This window comes from Globicephala melas, chromosome 2, assembly GCF_963455315.2.
Source record: "Globicephala melas chromosome 2, mGloMel1.2, whole genome shotgun sequence".
NCBI lineage: Eukaryota > Metazoa > Chordata > Mammalia > Artiodactyla > Delphinidae > Globicephala > Globicephala melas.
Window position 1 is genome coordinate 28,419,405 of NC_083315.2, and position 17,826 is coordinate 28,437,230.

General features: G+C 42.1%; 1 protein-coding gene and 1 long non-coding RNA gene across 3 annotated transcripts in view; one reads left to right on the forward strand and one right to left on the reverse strand.

The window, feature by feature from the left end:
- Positions 1-1,465: 1,465 nt before the first annotated feature.
- Positions 1,466-7,294, reverse strand: LOC132596807 (uncharacterized). Its single transcript, XR_009562808.2, has 4 exons — positions 7,129-7,294; positions 6,876-6,945; positions 3,084-3,146; positions 1,466-2,444 (listed from the first exon to the last, which is right to left on the reverse strand). It is a non-coding gene; the product is annotated as an uncharacterized lncRNA (long non-coding RNA).
- ADARB2 (adenosine deaminase RNA specific B2 (inactive)) overlaps positions 6,767-17,826 on the forward strand; it is a 361,892-nt gene continuing 350,832 nt past the window's right edge. For both annotated transcript variants that reach the window (XM_030878326.2, XM_060293696.1), the window contains exon 1: positions 6,767-7,240. In XM_030878326.2, the coding sequence (XP_030734186.1) occupies positions 7,141-7,240 (100 nt within the window). In that variant the 5' untranslated portion in view covers positions 6,767-7,140. The remainder of the gene's footprint in view (positions 7,241-17,826) is intronic.

Below are 17,826 nucleotides of genomic sequence, written 5' to 3' on the forward strand. Positions count from 1 at the left end.
AGCTTCGTGCTCAGACGATGTCAGGGCATCCCCAAGACGACCTGTATAGTTGTGAAGCTCAGGGCCAGGACGAAGGCCCAGGTTTTCCAGAGTCAGGCTGAGAAGAATGGCTTCCCTGGAAAAAGGCTTTGATAAGCTTTTTCTCTTTCACTTTGGACCAAGAGAGACCCAGGGAAGGTGTCCGTCGTCCATGCACTCGGCCGACGGTCTCTGTGGGCACACTCGCAGGGCAATTCCTCACTGTCTTCGGTTCTTCCTGCATCTCTTTTGTGATGGAGTGGGGAGGTGCTGCTGTTCTCCATGGAAATGAGTGGGGATGAGTGATTTTCCCAGCACATAGTAGTCCTAAGAGCAAGGGCTGTTCTGTTTGGGCCCAGGGTTTTGATTAATAAAAGAATAATGCTGCGTTTTGTGGAATGTAGCCATGGGACCTTCAAACACACATCTTGCATTGACAGGTGACAACAAAGCTGGCTGGCTGAGAGCGTCAGCTTCGTCACATTCTTGTTTGCTCAGATCTCCTCTAACCAAATTATATTTCTTGCCAGTATGTCTAGTTCCTTTTCACAGGGACCACATCTACTCAGTGATGGGATTATATTAAGTGGTTTTTGCTCATGGTGACACCCCCATCCCTGCCGAGCCGTCGGCTGTGATTGCCGACGCTCCTCATATGTAAGCTCAGGAGGGCTCAGAAAGGAGGAGGGGCCTGGGCTGAGGGTCTTCATGACCTTCCCCAGAGCTAGGGCAGGAGACATCAGGGCAGGGGTGTCCAGTGTCCTGGGAAATGGCCACCCAGAGCCGTGCATCTCCCCTGTGCCCATCCCTGTTCTAAACCCACTAAGGAGCCCACCTTATCTTCCTTCTAGTGTTTTCCTAACTCTTCCTTTCCCTGCCTTGACCAAAAGTAGGGAATTATAGAGCAAGTGTTTAAAAAATATTTCCATAAATGGTCCAAAGATCCTGGTTCAAACCATCTGAAGCGTGGGATAGGTCAATGTCCTTTCATTTCTCTGCCTGTGACTATTGTGGGCAGAGGTAAGGAAAAGACCAGGTAAACAGCAAATTAAGATCCGTAATATATGAACAGCCTATATCCCAGGCAAGGGAAGAATCCAGGAAACCAGAGGAGGAAATGAAGTGTTTAGACTTTAAACATCAGGAAGAGAATCAAAATAAAGCCACAGCATCAGCCCACCCCAATTTGAACACCAGAAATGTATTCCTGACAGGCTCCCTTCCCTTCCTTTCAATTTCTTACATTGATTAACACCCCAAACCATTAATTCCATCTGTGTTTCTTTTTCTTCCTGTCTTCATGCTGTCACACACAGCACTCTGGGGATATGACATTGTTCGTTTTGAAAATCACTGTTTCCAAGACAAGATTTGGAACATTAAAAAAAAAAATTAACTCTTTGAACTGTATTGGTTTAAGACACAAGGGAAAATCTAGGATAGGGTGTGCATTAAGGAAGCTTTAAATAGTGGTAATTCTTTATGATTCAATAAAATATTAAGGTTTCACATTTCTGAAACTAGCAACCAAGGGCATTTTAAATGTAAATGTAAGTTATTGAATCTATCCGTAATGTTGAAGAGGATTATTTCAGGTCCCTATTTCTCATATCCTGCACAAACATTTAGTGGTAAGATGCCACACTTTATCCCAAAGGTCACAGAGATCATAAAACACTGATTCTGGATGCTGTCTTGTAGCTGGCAGCCTGCATCCTAGGAAGAAATGGAATCAACGCTACAGTTAGCCCAGAGGAAAGATTCATGCCTCAAGGTCACTTGTATGGCATCATAGACAGGGCCTGGGGTGCCCTCGGGACCCACGCAGTGGCAGACCATGTTCTTTTATTGCAAAGGCCATCTTGATTTGAATACTTTTCCTGGTCTTGGGAAGTCAATGGTTAAAATCAGTGCACTGTGTGTTGAAAGACAATAAGCACCTGAAGTGACTTTAGTGTTTCAGGATCCCTTTACAAAGAACTTGGCGTGCTTGTTCTTAATTCGGTGTTCCCAGCAGCTCTGCGGTGTCATTTCCCCTCATTTGACAGAAGAGGCTCAGGAGGGTTAAATGCCTTTTCCAGAAGTAGGCATAGTGCACAGATAAGTAGAACGTGATGTCTGGTCTGGTGGTAGCAAATTTAGGATCTTTTTTTCTCTTTACCAGTATTTTCCAAGTATCCTTTAAACATTAATACAGAACTCAGGTGAGTTTTAGCTGGAAGATATACTTTGGTAAATTAAAATTTGTGATATTGACCAAGAAAGAAGAGTCTGTATGCCAAAATTATTTGATCTAGGAGCTCACATAGAAATAATCAGCAGCACATGGAACTCTGAAAAAGTATCTTTGCAAATCTGCTGTATACCAGGTTCCTTCAGGAAATTGAAAAGAATGCATTTGGTGTTCTCTCAAACCACAGGCATGCCTGGGAGGAGAAAAAGAACAAAGGAAATGATAGTTCTAGTAGCAACATTGTATAAAGAGCATTCTCACATTCAGAGCTCTCTTCTGTGCCCAGACCTCTCCACACCCCTCCCCTTCTTGCCAGGTTGCTTCCACACCTTGAATGAGAATAAGAATAAGTCACAGCAAGTCATCCGGATGTGTTCTTTCCTAGTACTTGCAGGTCTCATGCCCAACTTCTTTAATGTGAGTTATTTAAATTGAAGAACAATGGCTGAAGATGAAAGAGTAAAAAAGCCCTCTTATGCTATTTCTCTGTTTGTGAAAAGGAATGATTTAGTGTCGTAGATGACGATGTTGTGAGTCAGCAAACATAGATCCCTCCAGGTAACACTTTGTCCTGCTATTTTCCACCTGGGGGAAATTGTCTGATGGGGGAGGGAAGATTAACTGAAATTTGGATTCTAAATAAGTCCAGTTTGTTTCTGTGGGAGTTATTTGTTTTTGGAAATCTGTAAGAAACCAAGTTAACAATACTTTTGACTGACTGGAAATGCAGACGTTGTGATGTATTAAGGAGAGAAGTCGTACGTTGGTATCAACCACAGATGCTGAGTCCAGGAGTCTAGCGGGGACACACAGGAAGGGAAAGGGGACTTGCCTTTAGGTGAGAAGGTGCAGTTACTGTGACCCTGTGTCCTGGCGCAGGCCTCAGGTTCCTCTCCTGCAGAAATGGAAAGTCAGATTGTCCGTGTGAGTATGAGTTTTCTGATCTGTGTTCTTCCTGGAATACATTGGAACGTTCTAGACGTCTTGGGTCTGCCTCTGTCTAGTGATATAACACTGGCCTAGACTCTGCCGCACGCTGAGCCTCCATGACCTCAGGGGAACACTAGGATGATAAGGTCTTCCATGTCCATACCCCAGGTTTGTTCTGAGAAGGAAAGGTAAACAGGGCCCTTGAGAGCCATCAGCACACTCACAGGTCCCTGCGGCTGTACTCGGCACCAGTGGATGTCCCAGTGCCACCGGCTCCTCACTCACACCGTGCACATCTGTGTCTGGATGCCCATCTAGAAAGAGGTGTCCAGATACAGATGTAACGATACACGTATATATAGAGAGAGCTGAGTTATTTCTGTATTTATAAATCACACACACATATACACTCACTGAAGCTCAGAATCACTATTTAACATATTTTCAGCTCTCTCCAAGAAGGCTTACAGAAGTTCACAAAGTTACTGGGTCTCCAACTCTAGCGTAAAAATGAGCAGAGGAAAGTGGTAAAAATCACAGTTGGAATGATCCCATTGAGAGCCTCCTCCTAACCTCGGTTAATTTGGGCAAATTTCCTAAATTTTCTGAGCCTCAGCTTCCTCCTGGGTAAAAGGAGGATTTGAGAAAATCTAACCAGACTCAGTATAAACTCAGTAACGTATCTTGAACCAGGGGCAGATCCGATCTGGGCTGGCTCCATGTCCCCCACATGTGCTTGGACCACAGACCCGGCACGGGGGTCCCCTCACAGCTCGTAGGGCCTAAGGAGGGAGAGACATTTGAGGAACGAACAAAACCACCACCCAGAACAGCTATGCAATTACAGTCCTGATAAGACCCAGGATGGAAATCCTGGGGTGCTGGGAACAGCCCACGGGGACCCCATCCAGCCTTGACTGAAGCCACACCTTCCTCAGCACAAAGGCAGTGTCGCATGAGGATACCGCTTCCCTCCAGGCTCTGCCAGCCCTCCCTTCTGTCCTTGTCCAGCTCCCCCGCACAGATACATGTGGGTCACATGTGACTGTCTGGGCAGCCCCCAGCCTGCTGAGGCCCCCCACTCCCAGCTCTCTGTTCTGGCTCAGACGGGCTGAAGACACACACCAGCAACATCTCCTGATGGCCAGTAGGGTGACTTGGGCGCCTGATCCTCTTCCAACTTCTGTGCAGCGTTTTAAGCTGCCAAGCTGTGCTGAAGTGATCTAGAAACAGATAGAAGGCAAAAAAGGCTCATAGGAAGCCTGTGAGCACTGATCACTTCCTGCCGTCCTGCGTCAAAAAGTGTGTGATCCTGAGCCTCTTGTTCAAAAGCCTTTCCTCCAAGGAGATACAACTTTACAACTTCATTGCTGCTGCTGGGCCTTAGTGTGCCCTGCCCTACCTATTATGCATGATCTTATGCAAGATAAATAAAAAACAGAAAATAGCACCTATCTATGCAAAAATAACGTTTGCATAAATTATACCCCCAAAATAACCAAATTGGAGGGAACTTTAAGAAAGGTAAAGATTAGCCAAGATTTTGATCTTGACCAAGTTTCAAATCAGGATTTAAACTAAGTGTTGAAGTCTAGTTTTAGATTTTGCTGCCTTGATCAGCCCCCTCCCCAAGGTTGGAAGCTGGATCCTCCGATAACCACACCCACTCTCCAACAAAGGGGATTCAGTACACCAGGGCCTCGTAGGCAGCATCTTTCATGATGGGATGCGAGGGGGCCCTGATCAATGCAGACAGGCTGGAAGGTGCAGCTGTTTGTATTTCTGCCCAAAGCATTTTCCCTTGGCTTCTGAACTCAGGGACTGGTCTTTGGCAAAAGCCTATATAGGGAAACTCTGGGTTAGTACAGGTGTATTGTGGAAGCTCAGAGGTTCCACAGGGGGAGTCCTACAACTGTGTTTCCAGATAACAGTTGATGCTCTCCAATACCTTTCATGCCACAGAGAGTAAGTAGGCGGGCAGTGCGCTTTTCCAGCATTCTCTAGAAATTAGCAGCAGCATTGAGCTGTGTTGTCGGTGGAAGGAAATGGCTGAACCTGGCACATAGAGGGACCCTGGTGTGACTGCATTTGTCAGCCTGAAATGAGCCAGACAGTTAAACTCCTAAATGGAAAATACACAAGCCCCTGCTTTCTGAGCCCGACGTGTAATAATGTGCTCATTCTTTCAAAATTATTTATTGGATTGATTTACTAAATAACCATAAAGTGATTAGTATGCACCAGTCACTGTTTATACTGATTCTCAAGGATGAATGAACCTGAGAGGCAGCTTTGTGATTACCCCCATTTCACAGATGAGGAAACTGAGGCATAGTTTACATCACTTGCCCAAAGTCAGAGCAGTGGGGTTAGGATTTGAAATCAGATGCCCTCCTCTCTCCCTCTCTTCAGTGAGAACTGAGCCAGGATCCAGCAGCTCACCACATAGCAACATATCCCAACATCCTGATTGCTTCCAGCGTTCCTTAGAGAGAGTATTGTTACCTCATAGAAAATTATCTGGAAATTTCTAGGTCCATAAGGAGCTTGAAAATGGTGTATGTAAAGTAGGAAATAGAAGTATTTGTGTGCCATTTTCACATCATCGTGTTAATGCTAATGACTTTTAGAGTGGATTTTTTCCCAAACCGTTACTACTATAATTAATAGCTTATGTGATTTAAATGCAGAATGCAATGACGATGGCTGGATTACTTTCCTTTTTATATTTTACTTTAGATGTTTAAGGTTGCATAAGCATAGTCTTGAAAAAATAGGATAACCCTGAAAAAACTGTTCAAAACTAGTTCAATTTGCAATCCATCTCCTTGTAAATATTACTTTCTTCCGAATGTTACATTTGGCAATAAAACTATTAGATGAAAGCCCTCTCTGCCTTTCATTTCATTGTTCCCTAAATAGAGCAACCTACTGAAATCCCTGGCTTTAAAAATCAGACTCAGATCCAAACACCTACGTCTTTATGCAGTATTTCTCTTGTGCAGAGGTAACAGCCAAGGGATATGAAGGAAGAAGCAAAACAAGCAAACAGACAAACATGCAGTTTCTGAGAAATGAATACCCCTAAGAGGCTGTCTCCCGGGGAACTGCAAACCTTAGCCCCTTTCTGAGGAAGTGAGAGCTTGGTATTTCTTAGAGAGAGACTTTCCCCTTGACGCACAAGCATTATAACGGATTCACTAGTTAAAAACTGTTTGGTTGGAGATACAGTCTCTGCATCTTTCTGAGCGCACAGAGGGGTAATGCCCTGTCCCTTTGGTCTGAGCAGGAAGCCTGGATCTGGGGTAGATTCCTCTGCAAGCTGCCCCTCAGGCTTCTCCCTGAGAAGCTGGCTCAGCCTGCCTGTTCCCTCCCTCCTGTGCAATCTCCTTCCCTCTCCACGGGTCCTGGGCAGCTCCATCCGTCCAAATGGGAGCTGAGTTTGCAAGCTGACAGGGCATGCACAGGGCTGGTGGTGCTGATGTCAGAGCCAGCAGACAGTTGTGATTGGATCTAATTAGACTTTGCAGCAGCAAATAGACAAGCTCCCTGCGTGATTGGCTTCAAAGTGGCTGGTGCCAAACAACTAGCAGAGGTGCCAAAGTAGAGCCCTGCGTTTGGAGCCCAGATCAAGAGAGGCTGCCGGGGCAGGAAGAGGGGGAAGAGGAGGAGGGGGGGCCTGGGCCGGGCTCACCTTTCCTTCGCGGTCCCTCCGGCCCTAGAGCACTTTGGCACTGGAGCTTAGATCGCGGCTCTCAGCCCAGCTGGAAACAAGTGACAGAGAACAATTAGAGAGGAGGGCGGGCGGGAGCGCTTGAGTGCTCAGTCCTAAAAAGTGAACCTGCTCCCTGATTTGCAGACGCATTTACCGGCGACGGCGGCGGCGGGCGACAAGAGCAGGAAAGGTGAAATTGTTTAAGAAAGGATTCCTGCCCTGTTCCACTTACCGGGTCCCAGCCATGGCATCGGTCTTGGGGACCAGCAGAGGGTCCGGAGGGCTGAGCAGTCAACTGAAATGCAAGTCCAAGCGGAGGAGGAGGAGGAGGTCCAAGCGCAAAGGTAAGGAGCCGGCTTTCTGCGCCGTCTGCCGCGAACTCTCCGCGCTGCGCCGCCTCCTCTTGTCTGTGGGCTTTGCCAGTTTCCAGCAGCTTCACTTCAGGATGCTGGTGGGATGTCGGTCGGTACAAAGCAGAGCGCTCGGCTCTCGAGTTCAGATCCTTTTGTAAATGCCGGGGCTTCCGCAAGCCCAGAGAGGGTGGCGAACCAACGGAGCAGAGGGCTCAGCAAAAGGCAGAGGAGAGGGGCTGAGGACGGGGCTGTTCCTTTGACTGGAGTACGGGCCCTCCCTGGACTCGCACTCCCTGGCCGCTGGCCACCGGCACTGCCTCTGACCCTCGCAGAGGCAACGTTAGCTCGGGGGCCAAAGGAAACCCTCTCTTAAGCCAGCAGCCCTAAGAACGAGGGACGGGACCTCGTGCCAGCTTTTCCATGCAAACTGTCTTGGAGGAAGGAGTGGGCAAACCCGGGAAACAGCGTCCCTTCGTTGGCTGACAGTTTCTATTTAGAGTGGTACCCGTTGTTTTGTAAGCACGGGGACCTGCAGAGAGAAACAGGGCTTATCTGGGGGGAATAAGCAGAAATTAATACATGAAAAGAGAAACAGGCATTACAGCTTGTTAGAGGTGAGAAAAACTGCAAACCAGAGAAGGAGAAAAAGCAGCCGATGACAGGTTGCTCCTGACACACCATCCTGTCTGTGCCTGGTTCCTGATCTGTTTGGAGAGGATCCACCTGAAGTTAGTCCCATCAGTAGCCTAGGGCTCCCACAGGGGCTGGTGCACAGCCGGCCCAGCTCCACGGAGGAGGCCGGTCTTGAAATGTCATCCTAGCCGGTGTCCCTTCCACGGGAGGGTGGAAGGAGTCTTCCAGGGCTGCCAGCTCTTCCTCAGAGAGGAACTTGTTATCAGCAGCTCCTTATCATGAGTCTGCAGGAGAAAGTTCAGTTCTTATTATTTGAAATAAGGTTTTTTTTTTTTTTTTTTTAAGTGACCAGAGAGCCATAAAGAACAGTTGAAAAGACACAACTAAAATGTATCAGATTTTCCGGTTTCTCTGCTGGAGCATGCAGAGTTAGATGTGGTTGAAGTTGTAAGTCCTCTCCCAAGAGGACTTCTGCCCCATCTTTTCCTAACTGCTCTCAAACAGTCCCCGAGTCCTTCCCGACTTCTTCCAATAATAGAAATTAGCCGGGCGGTTTGAAGACATAAATGCCAATAGCACACAGTCGTTAATTATGTTTGTATGTCAGGGTGGCAGGGAGCAAGGCGACAACTTCCCAGGAAGGTTTCAGATCCTTCGGTGTCAAAGGGGGTGATTCTGTCATTCTAGTTTAACTCTTGAGCTGCTAAAATGAATGCCAGCTATTCACTTTGTTACCTGAAAATTTCACTCTGAAACAGATCTGTTAATGTCTTCCAAAAATAATGCTAACAGAAAGTGACAATGATACTGAAAAAAATCACAGAATTTAATAATGAATATAACTTTTAAAAGAGATAAAAAGGAAACGTTCTCTTGTGTACTTCAAGAGTTCTTATTTTCCAGTCTTTTTATTTAGTATACTTAAAATTGAAAAGCATGGAATAATATTTTACAATAAAGCAAAACCTACAGAAAGAAAATATAAGCTGATGAACATTTGTGCCTTTTTCCAAATTCATTTTTTGTACCTTTAAAAGTCAGTCATGCCAGCTTATAAGGCATTTGATTTCGGAAAGGAAGACAAGAAAATCTGAAGGAGGACTTCATTGGCTATAAACTTAACTATGACAATTCAGAATGAATTTTATGTGAAATATTTATATGCTTTGTTTTCAATATACCAAGTCTCTTAATTTTTATAGCCAAAAACTGAAGTGGGAAAGGGTAATCAGGATGTGTGTGCTAATTCCTGTTATGCGTAAATTTATCCGCGGGGTGAAATTTCCTATGGTATCTGCCGACAGCTTATCATGGTCTATGAGTCAAATCAAACCGCTAAGTATTCACTTTTTAGGGGAAAGTTAACAGTGTAAGTGTGTGTGGTCAAACGAAAAGAAAACAGCAATGACAGAGCACTTTAAATCTTTATTTGCGTTTTCCTGGGAATAAATCAGTTTGTATATAATTCCCAGTTATTACGGATGCTTTTCTTCCCTCTTCTATCAGGACAATCGTGAATTTAAATTATGTTCTAATATTCATGAATCTTAATAACAGTAATTGAATAGCACAGCCTCAGCTTTTAAGCTTATCTAATAATAAAGCTCTATATTTGTCACAATTTAAAATCCACACGTGCATGGGTGGCTGTTAAGGAATTTTGGTAAGGCTCTACTTAGTACTAACTAAAGCCACTGATTGTGAGCACAAAGAAGGAGTTCTTTTTGTATGTGAATAAATAAATTAAAATAAATGTTCATTTTTTTGGCCAATGACAAGTATATTTCCACCTGTTCTAATGAACAAGAGTCATTTTGAAGCTGCATCATAACTTTTAGTTTCCTGGAGCTGTCAGCCGAAGTGCTATTGGCTTGCTATATGTATTCTCTAAAAGTGGCTTTGTTATGATTTCTTTATTATGCTTTTTATTGTCAAAATCTATGGGCTCCGAAATAAAAACTCCGTCGCTACAGTATAAGTGTAGAATTGATACCATACTCCCATTATTATTAACTATGATCCAGAGTCTCGGAAGTAAAATTTTTTCCTGTAGGAGGTATTTTTTAGTCACCATACCACACAGAAAGTAGTTTATATCGTTAAAAGTAAAAAATAAAAATAAAACTTAGTCACAGAATATGACTTTGGGTATTACCTAGCCGAGACCTGCATTTGTCTCTCAGAAAAACTTTCAAAAGGATACTGAGCAAACCTCCCCACCCACCAATCCTCTTGTTATTTTATTAGGACCCAATGCTGTCCATTTCTCTCCATGTGTTATTTTTTAGTTGGGACTTTACCTTAGAAATTATTTATAAATGTTTTACGTTTTCTGTACAAACAAGAAATGTCAAATTTTGACGTTTCTATGGGAAAAAAACAGGCAGTTAAAAAAAATCTGTGAAAAGGACAGGGTTTTTTTTTTTTTACACATGTGGTTAAGGAGTGTTCACCTCCCCTGTAACATGTGAGACCCGTCAGTTTATTCTGCTTCTATTTCATGCAAAGACTTTCAGAAAACCCTGGCAGCTCTTGTAGTTTAGGAGAGTTGACTGCTGCCTGCCCACACAAAATAGCCACTTAGCTCATTTCTCTCGGAGAATTCTAGGAGACTGTGCTCTGCTTTACAGTTCTGGGTGAAATTATGTGGGGTGATTGCACACAACCACGTCTGTTATGTGGTTGTATTAGAGAAATGTCTGCCTGTATTACAAAAGAATTGAATGTGTGAATATTGTAAAAGGTATATATTTTAACCCTAAATAATAAAGGCAAAGGTTGAAGGGTTCTTAAATTAGTATCAACTCAAGCAGGTAGCACAAGAGGCAGCATCATCAAAATAGTGTAGTATATAAAGGTAAGTCACTTAAATTTTTATCAGTTAATCTCTGGACCGTTGGATACCTCCAGGGTAATATGCCTGAGGAATTTCATAGGTGTATTTTTAATTATTAAAATAGTATATGTATTCTCTTTTGTTTCTCTTGATCTTTCTTTGGTGAGAGTAGTTTTCCAAAAAGAAGCTGTGTGTTGGCGTGAAATGAATTTTGTGAATAAAATGTTTTTAACATTTGACCCATGAGTATATACAATGTATAAAATGACTGAAATTTCTGGAAATAAAAAAAGATTGCTCTTTCAATACAAACATATTAGGAAATGGATTGGGTACTGATACTAATTCAGTTGGTTCCAGGAGGTAAACAGGAAGACAAGGTTTTAAGTGAAGTGCGTCAATCATTAAAACAGAGAAAGGGAGGGAACTTTGGAGAACTATTTTAAATGCTGTAGAAACAATCATTTGGTAACTCGGTCCCCTTGAATTCAGCATCAACACACCACCTGTCTTTTTGAGGCATTTGACGGCAAACTAAGTTAATGCTTGAATTTCACGTACTGTTCCAGGGGGATCAGTTACACAGAGTTTTAGAAAATTGAGGGTGAATTTTGGAAGCTAACACACGGGTAAATCTCTGCAGAAGTAAGCTGATGAATCATGAGGAGGTAGGAGTGGCCGGTTGCTGAACGTGGGGAAATGCAGATAAAAAGTTGGCAAAAGGAACAGGATAAGTAGAGCAGATGGACTGCAGACACAGGCTTGTTGTGAAATGGAATTCCGTGCAAAGCTAATGAAATACAAAGATGGGCCAAGGATGAAGGTGGGAGGCCCGTGGCTCTCAGCCCCCGCGGCGGCAGAGTAGCTGGCGGGTCTCATCCTGGCTGCTGGGGACTTACTCCTGCATCACAGCCGAGCATCCGTGCTCACCGCTTGCCTCGCTCACCCACAGCTCCAGAGGAAGGGCTGGATTAGGTGATAAAATTAAATTGATGAAACTGTTCGCCATCCTCTAATTATGTGAGGGCTTCTTCCTTTCTCTTTTTAAAATTTGTATTAGTACTTCTGGTTTCTAGTGACCCGTGTAATAGCAGTAATTTGAGATTGCTTCAAGGGCATTAGATATGATGAGTGAACTTGAATTTAGAAAAAAAATACGAGATTCACGTATCCATAGCTAAATAGTGGTGATTCGGTTATTGCAGAAGTGCTGTCCCAGAAGAGCATTATGTAAGGAAATGCAGAATAAGGAAATTGCATTTTTCTTTTCTTGAGGCATGGAGAGACAACTTATGCTCTGAAAGCATTCAGTGTTCAATTTAAAAACCATAGATGTTTGTAGTTGTGTGTGTATACCTATATACATATATACAGAGTGAAGACAGTGGAAACATTTGAGCATTTTTTATGTCTGCCTGCTTCTTTTTCTAAAATGCTAGAAAATGAAAGCACTGTTTTTGTAATATGGACAGTTTTGAACAACTCATAAACCCAAAAATAATTATACTACTCTGTTCTTCATCATTTAAAAATATTATCTCTAAATGCTGCACTGGTAATGGAGCTCTTAATTACTAGCAAACAAGATTTCTAAAAGGATAAATTTTCACATGGTAAGCAAGATTTTAAAAGCACTTATTTTAGCCATTACTAAACTGAATAAAGAAAACAAGGTGAATGTCAAGTGAAATATGAAAAGCACGATGTGCTTCACAAAATAGTCAAACTATTGAGTGTTAGCGTATCCATGAGCTTATACATCACGAGAAAAAGCCACACAGCCATGTAGTGCCTGAGCGCAGCAAAGACCTGTTTCATGTTGTCGAGTCTCTGTAAATAGTGAAGCCAAATTAACCCGTCTTTTCAGTTAAATGGTTCTCCTGCACTGAAATACATGCTGTGAAATACTGGATTATGCAAAAAGAATTGTTTATTCCTCGCTATTAATATATTATAATTCCCTTAAGAATGTATCACTATCAAAGAAAGGGACATTACTTTCAGAAAGAGGGGAAAACGCCTGCTTAATTCTTGATCCACATGTGAATCTGATACCCTTCTGTGGGACTTCCAGAAACAGAAGGGGAGGGCACACTGAGAAATTTAAAACCTAGACTCTTGTACTTGCATATGTGACTGCCTTGGTTCCAAACATCCCTCTTGGGTGATTAAAATTTTATTTCCCTGTTTATTTTATTTAAAAGGAATGGGGACGGGGGCTATTGCCTCTGATTTCCTGATGTTTAAGCAACATCACAGCAAATGTAGCTCTGAGAGCCCTAAACCTCCATCCACAGATTTGTGAGTGAATCCATTTTCCCAGGAACCATATCCAAGAAATGGCAACCTAGAAGTGGAAATGTTTGCTTTTTAAGCTATCAGTAATTTTCCCCAAAATAAACTTGGCCACTTGCAAAGACAGCTGATTTTTTTCTTAAGAATGATAAATATTTGAAAATAAAGAGTTAATCTGAGTGCCTGAGTTCTCTCCATACACTGTGGACATTTAGTCATCTTTTATTATAGTTACAGGTATTAACTATGAAGAGTAGCAAAATAATTTCATTTTATTATTTCATGGATGGGGAATGAATACAACTAGTATCTGGTTTCTGGTAAGAAAGCAGCTAGTAAGTGTCCCTTTGTGTCATAAAACACACACACACACACAAATTCACTATCATCTGTTTTAAATTATGAAAATTATCAAGTTAATGTTAAAAATTTTTTAAATCTCAAAAAGTAGCAAGCAGGTAATATAACTTTTATATTCATACTAAAGAGGGCATTTTATGCTTGATTAAGAAATAGTGTCCAATAAATGGGACACTTATAATGATAAAGAGTAGCATTTAAGATGGAAGAGACATATCAGGTGACTTTTAGATTTTAAGACCATTTTTTTTTTAATCCCTAAGAGATGAAATTTTAAAAGCTTTTTTTAAGCTGTGTTCACGTAAGATCACAGGACTGGAGGTGGCTTCATGTGGCTGCTTTGATGCAGAGAAGGCAGACAGAGCAGTCCTGCTTGTATACCTACTAACACAGCCCCAACGTGAATAGTCACAGGGGCTGTGCCCTGCCGCTAAAAAGTTCCTGCTCATGTCCACACCGGCTACTATCAAAACCTCCCAGGACTGGAGAGAGAAGCTGGTGTGTAAACAAAATGTGGAATAGGACAGTTATCATTTCCAGTGTAATTACCTGTTCACTTTAGCTAAAATCTGGTTACATCCATTCCACTAAGCGCTTTTATAATGGTGCCCACAGAGAACTTTCTCACAAAAGAGATTGAAGCTTCTTTCTGCTGCTGTTTCACCATTTGAATGATAAATACAGCTAATATTGCTCAGAAAATATTAGCCATCCTTCCTTTCTGGACTCTCTACTATATGGAGGTGACTCTTACATCCAGATGTTAGCTCAGGGCTGCCAGGTGATCGCACATAATAGAAAGTGTTCCTTTAAATACTTCAACTAGGATGTGCTTTGGAGACTTTTACAGATTTAATTAATCTTTGCCACTCCATTTATTTGAGATGAAATCTCTAATTCTTGTTTCCTACCACCGATGGGCAGAAGATCTGCCTCATCATTGTATAATGTCTTAGGTGATTTCTCAAATATGGCATGAAAATAGGACAGAGGGGGACCCAGTTCTCTGAAACTGGAGCCCAAGTCAAATACTTTCTCTGTTAAAATCAAACAAAAAGTGGGGCGGTACTGTTTCTCAGAAGCAGGACTTTGGAATCATGATAAAGTAGCTCACAGTGTACACCTAGGACACCAATAACTGATTTTAAAACTATTTTATCAAAGTCCATCGGAAGTACACAGATGTCCTCTCTTAAAAATGAATGCAACATTTCCTAAAAGTTTAATTGCTTTTGGAAAAGTCCAATTTAATAAACGTGACAGAAACGTCAGCAAAATAGATTTTGACCTCCTCTACCCCCACGTCTGGCTGCGCTCACTCATCCCTGTCTGGAACAGATGCTCCTCCTGCATTTGGCTTATGGCTGTGGAATCTATGTGTCCTTAAAGGAAACATGCTCTCTTTCTAGTAGACTGTGCTCGGACTGAAACATAAAGGTGCACAAGCTCAGAGACTGCCAGCCATGTACAATTTTAAAAGATTTTTTTATAAGTTTGGATGTTGAGCAAAACAATATTGCCTTTTACTATTCCTTAGGTGAATAAAAGCATGAAAGGCCTACTTTAACCACAGACATAAAGATATTTTATTTGTGTTTTAACTCTAAATATTCACACCGTGGATGAAAGTTTGTAAAGGACCATCCGGATTCTAACAGAATTCTAACAGAAAGTGACTTTTTAATTCAAAACATACGGTTCAAGGAGAAATTTTTTTAATTCAAATGAGTCCATGCTGCTAATTTTCTTTCTAAAGAAGAAGTGAATTTGAAATAAAAATCATTGCTTTGTCCCTAAGTTAAATAATAGCTTTAAAAATACTCTTAAGACAGTAGAACAGGAAATATAGTAACTTTGACAGCCCTTGAACGATACTGAACTGAGAGCAAATACTATCCCCCTGACGGTGGCTTTGGTGGCAGCACGTGTGTCACTGTACCAGCCCTTCTCAGAGCTGCAGGGGGGTCTATTCAGGGCTCGTTGAAATCCAGGGAGATATTTTCTTCTTAAGCATTTAGTATGATAAGTTTATTCATTTTAGATCTAAAAAATGTGGAGTTCATATCATTTTATTGTTGTCACCTGAGAAACAAGTATTTTTTAGTGAAGTTAAATTTATTTGGGGCTTTTGTATGTAGATAATGAATAGAGTTCAAGTTATTAAAAATTGCACTTTCTGTAGACTGTTAATATATACATATATACAGATGACAGACTCAAGATTTAAAATACATATAAGCATTTATTGAAATAATGAATATTGAGATATTAAAAGATTCTCCATCAGCTGTCTGGAAAAGCAGAAATCTAATATATACTCATTTTTAGATAAACATTTAAAAAATTAAGTATAGAAAAAATCCTGAGAGCATGAACTCCTTGAGAAATAGTGAAAAAATGAACTTGGTTGATGATCATGCTTTTTAGTGTTGAGAAAAACATCATTTTTTAAATTTTAAAATTTCATAAAGATGTGAAATAAATCTTTTTTGTCTTTTCCTCTAATAAGACTTAATCTATCCCCTGACATCATAAAATGAGAGAAACAGAAACCATGGTGGTATGAAGGGATTTGAACAGAAGGAGAAGGGACAGGAGAGAGAGAATAACTTACAGATGTCTTTCTTCCTGTGCTCTGATCAGAGTTCATCTTCCTGCATATTTTCTGTATCTTCCAAAACAGAGAGGGCTCTTGATTGAAAAGTAGGGGACGTGAGATCCAGTTCTGCTCTGTTTGCAGTTTGCCTTAAACATTGCATATGTATTCAAACAAGGGCTGTATTGGACCTGTGTGAGTACCTTTTATTCATTTGCAATTGTGTCTCCTTGGGTGCCTACTCTGGACTGGGCAAAGAACTAGGAACTAAAAAGATGAAAGAAAAAAAGTCGACAGGGTCCTCCTTCTCTCTGAGCTTGTATTGGATTTGGGGATATAGACACACAAATGTAAAATCAGGGAACAAAAACAGACCACCAGGACCCCAACATAGTGTTAGGTCCTATGGGAATTTTTTTTAATACCCAATATTAGCATATATTTTACAAAATTGAATTTCTATTGTATTTCTTTTATCATTGCAGGTGAAACCTCCTGTATAAAAACTAAATCATTAAAATATAAACTCCTGTAGGTTTAAGCCTTTTTATCCCCTCCGCAGTGTCAAAACATAATAGCTGCTCAATTAAAATTCACTGAGCAAGTTGATTTCCTTTTTGAAATGAGTTGTTTAAAGAAATAATCAGAATGTAGTAAAAGGGAGGCTTTTCTAAGGAGATTGGGTACAGATCACATGAGCTGCTACAATTTACAGCAGGGAACAAACCACATGAGGGGTGTGAGTGGGATGATATTCATGTTACCTTGGGGGTGATGACCACTAGGGAAGGATGTGGCTTCTCCCATTCTTGTTTTGTGGAATTGTCTGAAGGTTTGATTGGCGGGCATTTGTCTTTGTGCGTGGTGATTTCTCAAGGGGCCAGATGTACTCGGTGTGGTCCCAGAAATTAGCACAGGCTCTCTCATTGTACACCATCAATAAATGGTTGTTGCAGAATCAATTTATAAAGGGCACTGACTGACTTATTTTTAAGCCATTGCTATGGAAATTTGAATGTATTCATTCAACAAACATTTATGGGACATCTTTATGTGTCAGGCATCGTGCTAAATGGCAGGGATTAAGCAGTCACAGAAGCTCTGGAAAATGTTCTGAAAGAGCCAGACGGCACATCTGAACATGGCCCTGTCTTCTCCATAGTCCATGCTGAAGAGATAGTGCACAGTCCCCCCTCCAGAAGCTGGGCAAGCACATTCTGCCATTTGCCAAACCAGCCCCACCAATGATCGTCATGCTCGTGGGTGTTCGTGTGGATGGGGTGAGGTGCAACCCTCAGACCCAGACAAATTCCCAAGGTGTTTCTCAGTGAGACTGGTGCCCCCCTACCCTTGACCCTGAGGAGTTCTTCTCCACCTGTCCGTCCTGTGCCTGCAGCTTGGGCACAAAGGCACACCCCCTCCTGCCTCGTGGGTGCACACGTGTCCTTGAATTGATCCTACCTGCAACCAGCGCCCGGACTCCTCCTTCGAGACAGGACCAGGCACCACCCCAAACTCAGCCACCATCCTGCTTCTCATTTCACAAAATTCCATTCTGTCCTCATGGCTGAGGGTAAACATTGTGTGCATCTGTGTAGTTCAGAAGCCTAGCACCAAGCCTGAGAAAGTGAGTAAACCAGGCGTCTAACTTGTGGGACGGTTGGCATCTCTCTGCCTGGAGGTGATGCAAAGTAGGTACAGGGCTCATCCCAGCAGTCATAGGAGGCGTTCCCACCACCATGTCCACTCAATACTGTGGACACAAGATATGTTGGGGAAAAGATGAGCCATTGATCCTGTCCCTTGTTTTTGTGTAGATAGCATGTTTCTTGGTCTTTCATATCTCTTACCTATTAG